This window comes from Callospermophilus lateralis, chromosome 16 (genome assembly GCF_048772815.1).
Source record: "Callospermophilus lateralis isolate mCalLat2 chromosome 16, mCalLat2.hap1, whole genome shotgun sequence".
Classification (NCBI taxonomy): domain Eukaryota; kingdom Metazoa; phylum Chordata; class Mammalia; order Rodentia; family Sciuridae; genus Callospermophilus; species Callospermophilus lateralis.
The window spans coordinates 44,854,518-44,870,916 of record NC_135320.1 but is presented as its reverse complement, the minus strand read 5'-3'; the positions used below and the strand labels follow the sequence as shown (position 1 = coordinate 44,870,916).

The following is a 16,399-nucleotide window of genomic DNA, read 5'->3' as shown; positions in this document are numbered from 1 at the left end:
AATACCTCAAAAAATTAGTTCATTGATTACTTCTTTTGACAAAGGGACATAAAATAGGGAAATATGGTGAAATACTGATTTGACTGCTTTGAGTATAATAGAAAGCAAGGAACTTAGGAAGCAGTGTGAGAGTAGAAATGTATCTTTTAAATAGGGAATTAACTTTAAGCATAAGACAAGCTTAATATCAGGTCCGGCATAAAACTTACCACAAACAAACCCAATTCAGAAAACACAATGTTCATTTGGATTTTTATACGACTCAAAGCTTTAGCTCCTTAGTTATGTAGATCAAAATGTCCAAACAGCAAGAGAATAAAAAGGGCAATGAAGCTAGCAAAGAGCCTAAAATGGACATTTACAAACACTTGCTTATACTTGATAATGTAATGCAATTCAGGTACTTTTTAGGCTTGAAAATTAATTTACTTCTATTTATCTATAATATATGTGTATCTATCTATAAATAATAGGTAACAGAATAGAATTCAAAAGTATAAGGGTAAACAGTGTAAAAAAGCATCTTTTCCAGCTTGGCCTCCAACTGTTTAGCTTCTGGAACTGTTTTTCTTTTACTCCCTGCCTTTTCAGAGATAGCATATTTAATGGTACATTTTATACACTAGTACATAAATATTAATAGTAAATAATTTATACAGAACACAAATTTTATTATAGTTTATTTACTCAGTCCTCTCCTAATGGACATTTAGGTTGTTTCTAGTATCTGTTAGGATATTAACAATGTTGTATTAAACAGTTTGGTATCATTTTGCACATGTTCAAATATATTTTAAGATAGATTTTCAGAAGTGTTCTTTATTAAGCAATAAAGTTATGACAAAATACAGCTTTTGGAAAAGTCTTTATCTACTTATACCAAACACCAGCTTTTCATCTCAAAAGTGAAACAGTTAAGCAGAAGTAAACTAAAAGTTCAATCACTAAGTTGCTCAAACAAAGTCTTAATCAATAGGATATTTATGTGGAAAAATATCCCAGAACTAGAGATTTTGAATTCTTAAACACACAAAATGTGCATCAAGATTAGGATGGTGCACTTGGATGTCCAGAGACAATCCCATTACAGTTCAATCCATAAAACAAAAAATAAATAAGCAAATAAATGAAGTTGTTCTTAGATATCACTCCTTGGATTATTTGATTTCCTTAAAGTATCTGCATGAACTTTCTCACTGAAAACATACTTCCTCATTTGCTTTTGGATTTAAGTGAAATTCATAGAATATTTTTGACACTACTAGAAAAAATGATGTGCCTACAACTATTACCATTAAATTATTACTTAAACTGTTATTAATTCCCTCATTCAGAAAGACAGTCAAAGAAGTAATGGAAAACACATTTAGCAAGTGTTCACATTACTTCTTTCAGATTTAGAACTGGAAGTCTAAAAACCACATCCAAAAGCAGTCTCAATTAAAAAAAAAATTTTTTAAATCACATTTCATTAGACAACATTTCCTCTGAATACTCTGTTTCGAAAAGATAAAGCAAATACCTGCCAAAACCAAATTATTTGCTTGCTGTTTCGTGTATAATGTCGATAAACAGTATTTCTCTGCCAATCTGCTAAGTCAACCTCCTGCATGCCACACAACATAACCTGGGAAATGAGCATAGTATTAGGCCTCAATAAAGATTTAGTAAAGATAATAATTATATGACTAAAATTTTCTGATGTGCAGTTATGCACACAGCATAACTGTGTGAACAGCTTCGTGCATGGCAAATGGTAACACTAAGCAAGTCCAACAAAATTTTTACAACAGAGCATAAAGAATCCTTTACTATTTTATTTTACCCATGTTTATTGAGCTAAAAACACTTAGAGTTATCTATTCAAGAAAAACAACTGTACCAAAAAACTTATTTACTTTACAATATATACATGTCCCAAGTTGGGTATCCAAATTGTTGATTAGTTCAAACATACATTTCTGATGATTTTTTAAAACATCTATGCTATCTTATATATTTAAAAAGTAAAAATACACTAACCTCTTATTCATTTATCCAATCTATTTGGGAAGAAATATTCTACATATATAATATTTTCAAACATTCCCAGATTATATGTATAAGATAGTAACTATTTATAGGTTGTTTTATATATTTATATAAAATATGTAGTACTTATTTTAATTTTTATAAATCAACTGAACTATAATTTATATACAGCAAAATACACAAATTTAAGTGTTTCAACAGATGTATTCACCTGTGTGACCATCACAGTCAAGATACTGAATATTTCCATTATGTCCCTTTTTGGCCTTTTGTAGGTAAAATCATCCACAGTTTTAGATGATCAAGAATTTTACCATTTATACCGTTTTTCTGTGAAGTTTTATATAAGCATATATACATGCTTTTTTCTATACATACTCTCTTCTGATTTCTGATCTTTTTCCACCTCCCACTCCCATAATGTTTCAAGGATTCATCCATGTTGTTATGGGAACCAATAGTTCATTATTCATATCACTGAGTAGCATTACACGACATGACTATATATTTGTTTATCCATTCACTGGATACACACTTAGGTTGCTTTCAGTTTGTAACACTGAAATAATGATGCAATGAATACTATGCAAAAGCATATGATAATATGGATGTATATCATATCTCAATTAGGTAAACACCTAAAAATGTAACTGCTAGGGCATAAAGTAGGCTGTTACACACTGAACATTTTAAGAAACTATCAACACTATCCCAAAATGCTGTTTCATTTAGTTTTAAAATTTGTATTTCCTTAATGACTAGTGAGCATCTTTTTATGTGTTCACTTGCCATCTGCATATCTTTTTCTTTGAGACAGGGTCTTGTTAACATTGCTCAGGCTGACCTTGAACTCCTAGGCTCAAGCGATTCTCCAATCTCAATCTCCTGAGTAGCTGGCACTACAGGTAAGCACCACTGTGCATGATTTGCATATCTTTTTTGGTGAAGTGAATCTTTGTCAACTTAAAAATGCTTTTGTTAGGCTGGGGTTGTGGTTCAATGATACAGCGCTCACATAGCACATGTGAGGCACTGGGTTTAATCCTCAGCACCACATAAAAATACATAAAATTTCTGATACACTCTTAACAATCCTAATTGCTGTCCAACTACACCTAAAAAAATTAAAAAGAATGGTGTTTTTTTTTTTTTTAATTGAGCTATAAAGGTTTTGAAAAATATATTCTGGATATAATACCATGTCTCAATTGTTTCTCGCAGTATATGGGTTGCCTTTTCATTTTCTTAATAGTGTCTTTTGAAGAACAGAAGTTTTTAGTTTTGATGAAGTAAAATTTATCCATATTTTTCTTTTGTGGTTATTGCTCTTTTTCTAAGAAACTTGTGCCTATTTTTTTTAAATTTTTTCTTGTTTTCTTTCAAACTTTCACCTTAACATTAATCTTTGTTTATGGGTTGAGAGATAAGGATTAAAGCTAATTTTCTTCCATATGGATATCCAGTGGATCCAACATTTATTGAAAAGATTTTTCCTTTTACCACTGAAATATCTTAGCACTTTTGTTAAAAATCTATTGATAATGTATGTGCAGGTCTATTTCTGAACTCTCTGGTGCTCCTCTGATATATTTGTGTGTACTTCCACAAATGCCACAGTATATTATGCTTTATAAATAAGTCATGTCCTTCTTCAAAATTGCTTTGGCTATTCCGGAGCCTCTGTATTTCTTTGTAATTTTAGAATTATATTTCACTTTCTACAAGAAAATTAAATTCTGTTGGAGGCTGGCATGATGGCACACACCTGTAATCCCATCTACTTGGGATACCGAGGCAAGAGGATTACAAATTCAAGGCCAACCTGCGTAATTTAGCAAGACCTTTTGTCAAAATAAAAAAATTTTTTAAAGGACTAGGGATGCAGCCTTAGTGTTAGTGAGCTTGCCTAGCATGGGCAAGGCCCTGGGTTCAATTCCTAACACTTGAAAACAAAATTTTGTTGGGTTGTTGACTAGGATTATGTTGAATTAATAGACCTATTTGGAGAGAAATGTCATTTTAACTATATTGGGTCTTGTAATACATCTCACTGCATTTATTTAGGTCTGATTTTTTTTTTTCTAAGCAATGTTTTGGGGTTCTGGTATAGAGGTCTTATTTCTATTTGGTTAAACTTGTTATATATATATATATGCATACATGTGTATGTATATATACATACACACACATACACATATATGTGCATATATATGAATTTTATTCAGTATATAGTAATATTATTCAGCCATAAAAAGGAAGAAAATTCCGATACATGCTATAGCATGGACAAACTTTGAGGACTTATGCAAAGTGAAATAAGCTGTCACAAAAAGACAACATACTATATGATTTCACTTATAAGGAGATTTCAAGTGTAGTCAATTTCACCGAAACAAAGAACAGTAGTTGGCACTGGCTGGGGGATGTAAGAAGCTATTGTTAATAGGTATAGTTTCAGTTTTACAAGAGGAAAGTTTTGAAGACTGGATACATGATAATATTTAACATTAGTGAACTGCACAATTAAAACTGGTTAAGATGGTAAATTTTATATTTATCATACACAACAAAAAGAATTTCTGATATACTTTTAACAACCCTAAATACAGTTAAAACCACTAAGAATTCCTAATTTAAAAATCTGATCTTTAAGCCAGGTGTAGTGGCGCATGCCTATAATCCCAGCAGTTTGGAAGGCTGAGGCAGTAGGATCAGAATTTCAAAGCCAGCTTCAGCAATTTGGTGAGTCCCTAAGCAACTTAGCAAGACCCTGTCTCAGAATAATAAAAAGGGCTAGGAATATGGCTTAGTGGTTAAGCACCCCTGGATTCAATTCCTGGTACCAAAAACAAACAAACAAGAAAACTGAGTTTTGAAGAAACTCACTACTGAGAGACTTCAAACATTTCCTAAAATTATTAATAATGTTCAAATCACTTTATGATCCAACATCTGATTATGATTGATGATTTTATGCTTATGAGATCATCAGGGTTTACAGAATATAACTGAGACTCTCATCCAATGGTAGTATTAATGCCACCTAAACATTTAAACAAATTTGAGGATTCAAGATTGTGCTACATGACTTCAAATGTGTGTCCACTGATGCATGAAAGCACATGCCCCCTCCCCCATGTTGTAACATTCCCTACAACACCATAATGAAAGAGCCTAACCTCCAATTCTTTTTCATCAAAGTACTGTAGCCACTGAAGGGGAACAACTTCATTAAAACCATCAAGGAAAGCTTTGGTTTGTTCTTGTACTCCTCGAGAAAAACGCCACTCTGTCATTAAACTGAAAATAAAGAAAGGTATTTGAAAATAGATTACTATATGTTAAGTTAAAGGATTAAAAACACCAAGAATTTCTAAAGTTCCTTCCTTTCTATAAACACGTGTGTGTACACATATATATCTACACACAACAAAAAAAATTTAGAATCAACATACTTCTCAAGATAAACAGTTCTAGCACATAAGAAGCTATTAGAAAGGATGTTTTAAAAATAAGAGGTTCTTCATTTATTAGTAAGACAGTCAAATTCTAGCACTAATATTTCCTCATATATAAAATTTCAACTACTGTGAGCTGACACAGGAAGGGAGTTGCTAATCATTTAAAAGGCTCTCCTTGTACAATGCATTTGCAAGGAAGAGTTGAGGGTGCTAGATCAGGGATTCTCAGGAACTTCCAATGACAATCTGTTTACATGCCACATGCCTGTATAGGTTTATGGCTTTAGAAGCCTTAAATCTAGATAACAGGTTCTTTACATGCTGGTTTGTTGGAGAGCATGAAGATTTCCTAACCAAAACAGACCAAAAAAATCAAGGTTGAGGGGCTGGGGTTGTGGCACAGGGGTAGAGCACTCACCTAGCACATGCGAGGCACTGGGTTCGATCCTCAGTACCACATAAAAATAAATAAATAAAATACGGGTATTGTGTCCAACTACCACTAAAAAAATATTTTTAAAAAATCAAGGTTGAAGTGGAACATTCTGAGAAGACATGTAAAGCATCCGTATAATAGGGAAGCAGGATAAAGAAATAAGAAAGAAAATCTGTCATCAATACAAAATCTGTATTAGAAGCTTCCAAAAGGATCTTCTGGAGAAACAACATACAGTATCTGATGAAGAGAGGTCACCAATAAGAGCAGGTTCTATCTCTTTTTGTGTCCTATAGGAAGTTGCTCCATATCCTCAACTGTACCTTTCTACTCCTCCTCTTCCATTTGTCCACAAAGGTGTTCAGACTAAATCTTCTCCAAAAACCCTTATTTCAACCCAGTGACTTACACCACTGTTTGTCTTCTGTTTAGAACTGCACTTATAAGACTAGGTTACATTACTGTCTCCACTTTCTCACCTCCTGTTCATTCAAATTTTGAACCATGATAATTTAGCTTCCAACATCTCTCCCAAGAATTTAAAAAAAAAAAAACTTTCTTTTTTTTATATTTATTTTTTAATTGTAGCTGAACACAATACCTTTATTTATTTTTTTTAATGTGGTTCTGAAGATGGAACCTAAGGTGTGCACATTCTAGGCGAGTGCTCTACCACTAAGCCACAACCCCAGCCTCAATAAATTTTCTTTATGAATGTCACCAAGGAACTTCTAATTGCCAAGCCCAATGTCTTCTTTTCAGTGTTCATGGTACATGAATGGTCTATATCCCTGATATTAGCAATCTAAACTCGTGCAGGTCAATTAATGCCATTTCTAATTGGGTTTTGGTGACTCTTCATTGGTTCACACTATATTCCATTAACATTGGTGTTACTTAAATCTCTACCTTCTTTTCTCCTTCAGTTGTTCACTCTCTAAAAAATGATATTTTCAACTACTACAGTTTCAAGTATCACAGAAAAGCCAGGAATTCTTTGGCTTCCCTCCTGAGATGAAGATAGTTATAAATTGTGTCTCCTTGGATAATCCTGTCAACACAATCCACCTGTCAACCAAACCATAAACCTCAACTGTCAAATATTCTCAAATTACTATTCTTTCCCTCACTATATATATCCAATCATTGAATCTGCACCATTTTGTGATATCCTCAAAAATCTACTCCCTCATTTTTATCTCTACTGCACAGGCCCTATCTCAAGCCTACAATACCTTACTACTTTTTAACTAGTATTCTAGTCTCTTACCCTATTCATCTTCCACACAGATGCCAAAATTACTTGTCCAAAAACATTCTGATGATTCTACCTTGGTTTGTTTATAATAACTATTTATAATTTAGAGCAAAAACCTTCTTCTCTCAGAATAATAGTTTTCTTAAATTGAGGTGCAACTGACTCTTTTGCTAGGGTGCTATGTAGCCATTATTTCTCATCATCTTATAACATCCTTAGAGCATTGTAGAATCAAAGAATAAACTATTCCTTTAATATCTCAATTCCTCTGCTCTTGTTCTTTTTCACCTTCCTAGCTCTCGGGCATCATTTTAGACCTAATTTACCCATGACATTCTATGAAGAGCTTTCCTGGCCCTCACAGGAGAATAAATAGCTTCTTTCCCACTTTGGATTCTGACAAAACTTCATACATATTTCTACCATTCATTTACTCAGATGTGTTCAGATCCTATTTTGTGCACCAAAAATAAGGTATCACAACTAAAAAAAAAAAAAAAAAAAGTATTATCACATAATTTTTAAAAGAAAAACTAAAAACAAGATTAAGATTTTGTTTGAGATGCATACAAAATCCTCTAAAAATTGTTGGGATTCAAAATTAGATTACTATGGCTGGGGATGTGACTCAGTGGTAGAGTGCTTGGCCTGGCATGCATGAGGTCCTAGGTTTGACTCCCAGCGCAATACGGAGGAAAAAATGGGAGTTCAAAATTAGATTATTAACTCTTATAGTAGTTACTATACAAGTAAAATTTTAAAATACAGTGGTGACTTTTCAGAAATCATAAAGTTCAAAGTAATAAGTACTATAAACCTCCTATGATGAAATTTTATTTAAGCTGCTTTTTGTTATCTGAAATCATTTATATAGCATTTTGTAAATATTTAAGTTGTTATTTAATAATTACTGTTGGACTTTGTAAAAATCTTAAGGCTTCACCCAACATAAAAGCCCAGTGTTGTCTTTGTGAATGTATTTTCTTAAAAATATTATAATAGCTTTATTTTTCCAATAGGAATAATAAATGCTCATTGCATAACAAAGTAAAACAAAAAATAACTCACAAAGTAGAAAGCCATACAAACAAAAAAATCAATTATTGGTAATTTTTCTCACTAAGAGCAAAAAAAAAAAAAAATAGGTAGCGAGAGACCTAGAATATCATGCTAAAAAGTCTGCGCTTAACTTCGTAAACAGAGAGACACAAAGGATGTGAAAATGAAAGGCCATAACAATTTACAAATAAAGAAGGGAAAAAAGGATTGTTATGATCTTCTGGGGGAAAGCAACATGGTAATATCTATTAAATACTTCTGACCCAATAATTTTACATAATTCACTTTATGTAAATCTATCCTACAAAAATAAGCAATAATATGTATGGACTCATACTTAAGGAGATATCCTCCTTCCTCATTTGTAGTGGCCTGAACAACACAATCTGAATGACCCTTGGAGTAGAAGTAACTAAATAATATAAAAGAAATATACCATAATTTAGCCATTAGAAAATGAGATCTATCTCTACTGAGGTGAAGGTCAGAAAAAAAATGAGCTACAGAGTAATGTGTATGAATATGATCCCATTATTGAAACAAATACAACATATAAAAATCTGAAAGGAAAAAACAAAGATGACAGCTAGAATCCAAGTCTAAAAGGATGAAAATGGTAGTGTCATTAATAAAAATAGGTCAAGAAGAGATTATATGTAGAAAAAAATGAGAATTTTTATTCTGGACATGTTAAATTTCAGATGGGTCACTGACTGAGTAGTCAGGAGATAGCAAACTTCAGCCTTGCCTGGCCGGCCATCTTAAAAAAAAAAGATGTTTCAGATAATATTTTGTGATATAAAACTATATGAAATAAAATTTATTTTATTGGAATGTAATCACATTTTCAATTTATCAGTTATCAATGGCTGATTTTGCACTATGTCACCAGAGCTGAGTAGCTGAGTAAGAATGTATGTGGCCCACAAGCCTAAAATATTTAGGTCCTGGTCCTTTCCTGATAAAGTTTACAATTACCTGGATAGCAAATGGATATTATTTCTAGAGCTTAGCTATTACTTTAATTTAAAAAATGAAGCCACGTAAGCAGAACAGAAAAGCAGGCTAAATAAAGAATCTTAGAAAAACTCCTTTGTTTAGGAAATGGAAATTTAGAGAACTATTAAAAGAGAAAGCTAAGAAAATCAGGAAAATACAGTATCGTGGGATTCAAGAGACTACAAGGTTTCAAAATAGCGGTTGTGGTGAGCACTATTTAAAGTTTAAGTTAAAAATGGAAAAGTGACATGGCACAGAAATAAGCATTAAACTGACAGTAAAAAGCTTAGGTTCCAGATTTGGTTTTGCTCATATCAAACAAAGCCTAATAACTTCATCAAAAATTAAGGGGCACATTCCAGGTATGGTGCTGCACACCTGTCATCCCAGCGGCTCGGGAGCCTGAGGCAGGAGGATTGTGAATTCAAAGCCAGTCTCAGCAAAAGCAAGGTGCTAAGCAACTCAGTGAGACCTGTCTCTAAATAAAATACAAAATAGGGCTGGGGATGTGGCTCAGTGGTGGAATGTCCCTGAGTTCAATCCCCAGTACTCCGGCCTTCAAAACCAAAAAAACAATTAAGGGGCACAGTCTTTGCAGAGCCACTATTCAGCATCTACAGATTCTACAGATTTGAATCTGGACAAAGGCAAATGCCTTTTAGCAAATGGTAGCAGGAAAGTAAAGGTCATCATATATTCTTATTTCAAGAACACTGGTACTATTTAGAACTTCCTGAAGGAGAGAGAAAAGGATAATATTAAAGTCCAGATAGAGAATTTAGTTCCAATGAGTCTGTTAAATTCTAGAAATTAGACTCAACAATGTATATCACCTTACCCAATATATTCATCTTTGTTCTCCTCGGTCACCAGGATATTGGAACCTCCCATCTTTAGGTCATGTGAAGTAACTTTCCCTAAAATTTCCATGTCAACAGAAAAATACATTTCTAAGCCACATTCTTCTATGTTGTTGTCTCTAGGTTTAAATAAGAAAAAGAAATATTAAATTAACAGAATATGTAAATGGGTTTCAAGAAAATGCCTTATTGAAAAAAATAAGTTTTTAAACCTTATCCAGATAAGGGAGTTATAAAATTCAGTATCAATAGATTCCAAATCCTTAATAGTAAGTTTTTTACTCAGCATACGCTTGTAGAATGGTAAAGAAAACCCGGTATCGATAAACTTTCCATGAAATAGTGCCTGCCAGGAAAAACAAAAATATTTATTTAAAATTTGCAATAATTTAGAGCATAATGATAATATGAGACTTTATAGAAAAATAATTAGGACACGAACAGCATAAATCATGAAAATTAAAACATAAAATGCCAAGTATAAAAAACAAGAGTTAAAACCTATTTCATGGTCAAACACTTAGCTGTATAATGCACTATCAAAACTAAAAATAGTATGATAAAGAACTTTACTACCAATCACCCCTCACACTTTCTTATAAATTAACCTAACTGAATGCAGAAGTGAAGAAGGGCCCTGTATAACCTGAAGGACTCTTATTTCATTCCTTGGGTTCCTGCAAGACTTCCATAATCACTGTGCCTTAACTCCCATTCACTACAGCCAACACAGAAAGAAATCCTAGGCTCCCAGCAATTTTTGATTCCTTGGGGTTCTTAAAAAACAAACAACAACAACAAACACTGAAACTATTACCCTATCATTGTATCTCAACCCCTTCATGAAGTTATTCTCCCCTTACTCAGTTTAGATTCCCTCATCAATCATTAAAATTACTTATCTGCATATGAAGTTATAGTCTCCCCTTATTCAGTTCGGCTTCTCGCAACAATCATTAAAATTACTATATCTGCATACTTTCAAACCCTACCACCCCCACTCAATTTCTAGCAAAATCCCAAGGCTAGCTGAATTCAACTCTCAGTTTACTCAATACCTGTACCTAGGTGGTAGAACACACTGGAAATGCATATACAAACTAACTGGTTAAACCAATCTGTTGTCTGGCATTTACTCTCTCATGCTCCTAAGATGACTAATTTAGTTCCTCTTCTTCTTGCCTCAAGTCCTTTTCTTCTCACTCCTCACTTTGAATTGAGGATCTTAATTCCTTTCACCAAAAAAATAACAATCAGAAAAGAATTTTTTGTGTCCCACCAAATCTGCTCATTACTAGCCTGGGTCAGTACACTCTTATTATAAATAAGGTTACTATTACTTCTCTGTGTACTTCTCTGTGTACCATTCCTTTTCTTCCTACTCAACATGAAACATCAAACACTTGTTCCAATATTCCTTGGATTACTGACCTCACCAAATTCTTTTCATTCCTATTTGATGATCCCTGTCAGCAATATAAATGCTTTATTATTCTTCTCCTGTCTCTAATCCAGACCCATTTCTAGTTACTGCCATTTCTCTATGATCCTCTACAGCAAACTCCTTTAAAAGATACGTTTCTGTTTGCTCTCTCTTCTTCCAATCTCTCTTGATTTTTTCCTCATCAATCTTTCCAACCACCCATGAATATCTTTTACCTTCCCAAATCAAATGGTTAATCTCTAGACTTCATCTTGCTTGGCCTAGCAGTAACTTGACAGGATTAATCATAGCTCCCTTTTTTGTAACACACTACTTCTTCCCTTGTCTTCTAGGAACTACTCCTACTTGATTTTCCCACCTCAGCTATTTTGCTCCTTCCTTATTTTCTCCCCAACTTACAAATGTCCTTGAAATTCCTTAAACAATCACAGCCTTCTCTACATGCCCAGAACTCCCATATACCTCTCCCTCCCTCTACCCCAGATATTCCCTCAATGCCCAACTTATATATCCAACTATATGTCCATCCATATCTCCATATGGATGTCTACAGTATCCCAAATTTAGTAAGCCAAATTCTGATTTCCTCAACACCCCAAATTTTCTTTTGCTGTGATCTTGCCTATTAGGAAATAGCAACTGCAAGTAAATACACAGGTCATGAATTTTGGTGCCATACTTGACTCTCTCACACAGAAAATCCTAACCTGCCAGAAAATACTTTTAGTTCTAACTTCAGAATATATCCAGAATCCAAACCACATCCCCTATATTCCACTGCTATATCACAAAAATCCAAGTCACTGTCATCTTTCAACTGGATTACTGCCAATGGTCTTCCTGCTTCCACTCTTTATCTTTCCCTTCCCAAATTAGTCTTTCTTCTACATAGTAGCAAAGTTAAGTTTAATAAAATTTAAGTAACATGTTACTTAGTTCATGTTACTCACTGCCTTTTACTGAAAACCCTAATGTTCATAATCCAATTGAGTCAAATGTACGAAAGATGATTTATCATGAGCTTTGTAATGTTTTGAATAACCAATAAAAAAAAGAAAAAAAAACATAAAAAAAAAGATCTAAATCCCAAACCAGTAATAAAAATCATTTAAGTTTTTTTTAAAAAAAAAAACCTAATGTAAATTTTCTAACATTCCTGCATTGTATTTAATTTCATCTCCTACCACATTCTCATATATTCTGCTCCAGCCATGTTGGCCTGTTTCTCAACAAAAATGCACTTCCACCACAAAGCCTTTGTCTTGCTATTCCATATGCCTAAAATGTTCTCCAAGGAATAACAAAATTAAATCCTGTGCTGTCTGCATGTTTCTGTTCATGTGTCATCCATTAGAGACCTCCTTTTATGACATTATATAAAAGAGCAATACACCCTTTCCCTGAGCACATATTTATTATTGTTTTCCCTCTTATAGGATTTAGATTCCTAACAGTAAGGAATGTGTCTTCTCTTCAAGAGCCTAGATTGGTGCTAGGCATTATAGTAGTCACACAATAAATATTTGCTGAATGAATGAATTGATAGTCCAGTGTAAATAAATACAAACACTTCTCAAAAGACAATAATTCCACAAGGGCTTCTTCAATGCTCTGAAATTTTCAAAAACAACCACTTATTAGATAATTGATTTTCCTTTTATCTATAATTAGGTTTTACTTTATAAAATGACTTATAAAGATGTGCTTTATAAATAATCCTCATATTCATAATCTTAATTTCATATAGGCACTCAATATATGAATTATATTTTGATAATTACTTCCTAGGCAAAACTCCATGGAAACAAGATATCTGAATAATAATTAATGCTTATCTTTGTCTTTTAAAGTTCTCATAAAATATTTTCAAAATAGGGAAAATTAAAATAAAATACTGAAAGGTGGGAACTCACCATTGCAATAAAGCGACCGATGAAACAGAAATATGAAAGATGGTCCGGATTAATAGTTGATGCTGGATTTATCTGCAGACAATAGTTGTTTTTGCCTGCATACTCAAATAAGCAATACATTGGGTTCAAAACTTCATGTGAGAGCAAGAAAAACCATTCTCTATAAGAAAATAAATCAAGATTATTTTTTAGTATTCATATATTTCATATATGGGAATTTAAAAACAAGTTTTAATATACCCATATATATACCGTGTGTGTGTGTGTGTGTGTGAGAGAGAGAGAGAGAGAGAGATTATGCCCACCAACCTTTAAAGTTCTGCACAATTCCTTAGCCTTTCTATAACCTGGTTTTCCATTCAAAATTTACCTGTTGGTTTCTGCATTGCCAAACCATAAATGCACTGTTCGTCACGGATACATGCTAATTTCTACACCACACTTTCATTTTGGTTTTTCTCAACTTCGATTCAAGTTATAGATCCCACTTTATCTCAGTTCAGTGTAAATCTAACCTCATTCATTTCTGAAGCGATTTCAGTATATCATCTATTCAGCCACTGACTACTTTGTGATAATATCCTCAAAATTTTATTTATTTTAACGCACATGACCTATCCTATTCACTAGAGGAAGCTTCTCAAATGCAAAAGCCATGTCTTTATGTATTCTTATGTATCCTTAACTTCCCATATCCTAGGATCTATACACCATAGGTTTTTCTGTTTTGTTTGCATGGTTACTTGTTTGTTTTTGGTGGTGCTAGGCAAGCACTCTACCATTGAGCTATACCCCCAGGCTCCACAATGGGTTTTAATAAACATTTGCTAGTGAAACACATAGCGTTGCTGCTATGGAACAGTTTTATTTTGTTGCCAATGCCTTAAAAATGAAATTATAATTTTAAAATTATAGTTAAATGTGATAAGAAATTAAACATGATAATATATGAATTATATTCCCTCACTTTAAAGTCTAAGAATTCAACTAGATAAGAGATTAATAATTCATATCACAAAATAAAACTCAATTTGCAGAAGGTTCTTTTCAACAACAATTTTTTCTAAAGCCAAATTTCAAGCTCAAATGATTACAACAATCAAAGAGTACAGGGGCTTATATTCTCTACTTAGCCACAATCCTCTGTTCCTCATTACAGCATTGCTAAACTTAATTGCTTATTTCCTAGTCTTAATAGAGTGGGTAGTACTGAGCACTATAGTGAAACAGTTTTATGCTCCCTTAAAGAAGAAACAGCTACTAAGATGCAGCCAACTGATGCAAATAAAAAGGTGGAAATATGGGTCTATAATTTTAAAGAAAAGTCAGAAACTTAAGTCTTAAGTATAATCTGGTGTTTTAAAAAATAGATTACCAAGTAATTTACAAAATTTAAAATCACAATGAGCCATCTCTATGCAGGTCATCTGGCTCCACAGCATGTTAAAAAATGCTTTTCAAGAGCTTTTAAAACATTCCTAAACCTACCTGAAGGAGAGAAGGAAGTCCCTAAACAAAATCAACTAAGAAATGATAAAAAGCAATTCATAAAATGAAATCCAGACCCAACATGGTAGTTAAACCAAGTTACTCTGTGATAAGGCTAAAGAAAGACATGGCCTCAGGGAAGTGGACTAAGGAGTCTAGTGAGAATGTATTTAGATACACGAAAACTCAGAATAAAGTTTCCGGTTGCTTCAGATCACTTTTAGTAAACAGCAGCCCAGAAAAAACAAATTCACTCAAAGAATGGCCATAACATGACACCTAACCCTTGCCTTAGCAGAAAAGAAGAAAAAATTCCTAACAGGAGGCAGAAGAATTAATTTTCAACATGTCCTTCTCTACAGTCTCAAATAAATTGAAGAGACACAAGAAGTTGAAAAAATTATGACACAACAAATGAGTCAGCAGAGCCTAAAGAAAATAGTACAACTACGAATGAAGAAAAAATCACATTAGAAGCAGCAAAACATGGGGCAATACTGCACACAGTGACATGAGGACAGGATTCAGAAAACTCAAAATAGAGAAGCACGAAGATAAAAATGATTAGAGGAAGATGACAGACAAGTAAGACTGACAAAGGAGATTCCACATACCCATGATTGATGTTCCTGAAGAAAAATGGAACAAATGGAACAGAAAAAATATTCAAAGATATAATAGAAGAAAATTTCCCTGAAATTAAGGAACATCTTAGTATGTTCCTAAAAAAAAGATATAACATAACCAACAATGAAATTAATGAACTTCAAGGAAAAGAACTGTGTGAACACCCAGAGAAAAGTTTCCTACAAGAGATTGGCTTCATACCATTGTAGTACTGACAATTCAATGCTAGAAATAGTGAAGCAATGTCTAGAGTACTTGAGTAATGAGTTTTGTGGAGGAAATTTAAATCTAGTGAGATTGTTCTCTGTATACAAAAACGCAACAGAAAACATTTTCAAACATGCAAAGACTATAGGATATATCACCATGTGAACTCTTGAATAAATCATTTGATAATGAGTCTAGCCCAAACACATGAATTAAAAAAAAATTAGAAATAAAAAAATCATGGGATAGAAAAACTGGCTATATTCATTAAAACTGCCAAAATAGGACATGTGCAATGGCACATGCCAATCAATCCTAGCTACTTGGGAGGCTAAGGCAGGAGGATCACAAGGTTTTTTGAGGCAAGTCTTGGCAATATAGTGAAACCCTGTCTCAGGAAATAAAAATGAGTGGGGTGCAGCTCAGTGGTAAAGCACCTCTGGGTTCAATCCCTAGTACCACAAAATATATATATAAATAAAAAGTTGTGGGAGGACACTGTCTAAATACAAAACTAGACCCAAACAGTTAAGGCAAATAAGGGTTCAGACAAGACTGCGAATGTTATAAAGTCAGACACTGCAAAAATCATACCATATTTCCTTACCTCTAAAAT

At 33.2% G+C, this 16,399-nt stretch overlaps 2 protein-coding genes across 5 annotated transcripts in view; one reads left to right on the top strand and one right to left on the bottom strand.

Annotated features, from left to right (window-relative positions):
* Wwp1 (WW domain containing E3 ubiquitin protein ligase 1) overlaps window positions 1-16,399 on the bottom strand; it is a 103,358-nt gene that overhangs the window by 9,067 nt on the left and 77,892 nt on the right. For all 3 annotated transcript variants that reach the window (XM_076836224.1, XM_076836226.1, XM_076836225.1), the window contains 5 exons: window positions 13,462-13,621; window positions 10,317-10,450; window positions 10,083-10,223; window positions 5,211-5,331; window positions 1,523-1,627 (listed from right to left, as the gene is read on the bottom strand). In XM_076836224.1, coding sequence (XP_076692339.1) covers window positions 1,523-1,627; window positions 5,211-5,331; window positions 10,083-10,223; window positions 10,317-10,450; window positions 13,462-13,621 — 661 coding nt within the window. The remainder of the gene's footprint in view (window positions 1-1,522; window positions 1,628-5,210; window positions 5,332-10,082; window positions 10,224-10,316; window positions 10,451-13,461; window positions 13,622-16,399) is intronic.
* Window positions 1-16,399, top strand: part of Rmdn1 (regulator of microtubule dynamics 1) — a 74,837-nt gene that overhangs the window by 46,578 nt on the left and 11,860 nt on the right. For both annotated transcript variants that reach the window (XR_013088941.1, XM_076836227.1), the window contains exon 10: window positions 2,849-2,936. Coding sequence is in view for 1 of the 2 variants with exons in the window: in XM_076836227.1 (XP_076692342.1) it covers window positions 2,849-2,920 (72 nt within the window). In the remaining variant the exon portion in view is untranslated. The remainder of the gene's footprint in view (window positions 1-2,848; window positions 2,937-16,399) is intronic.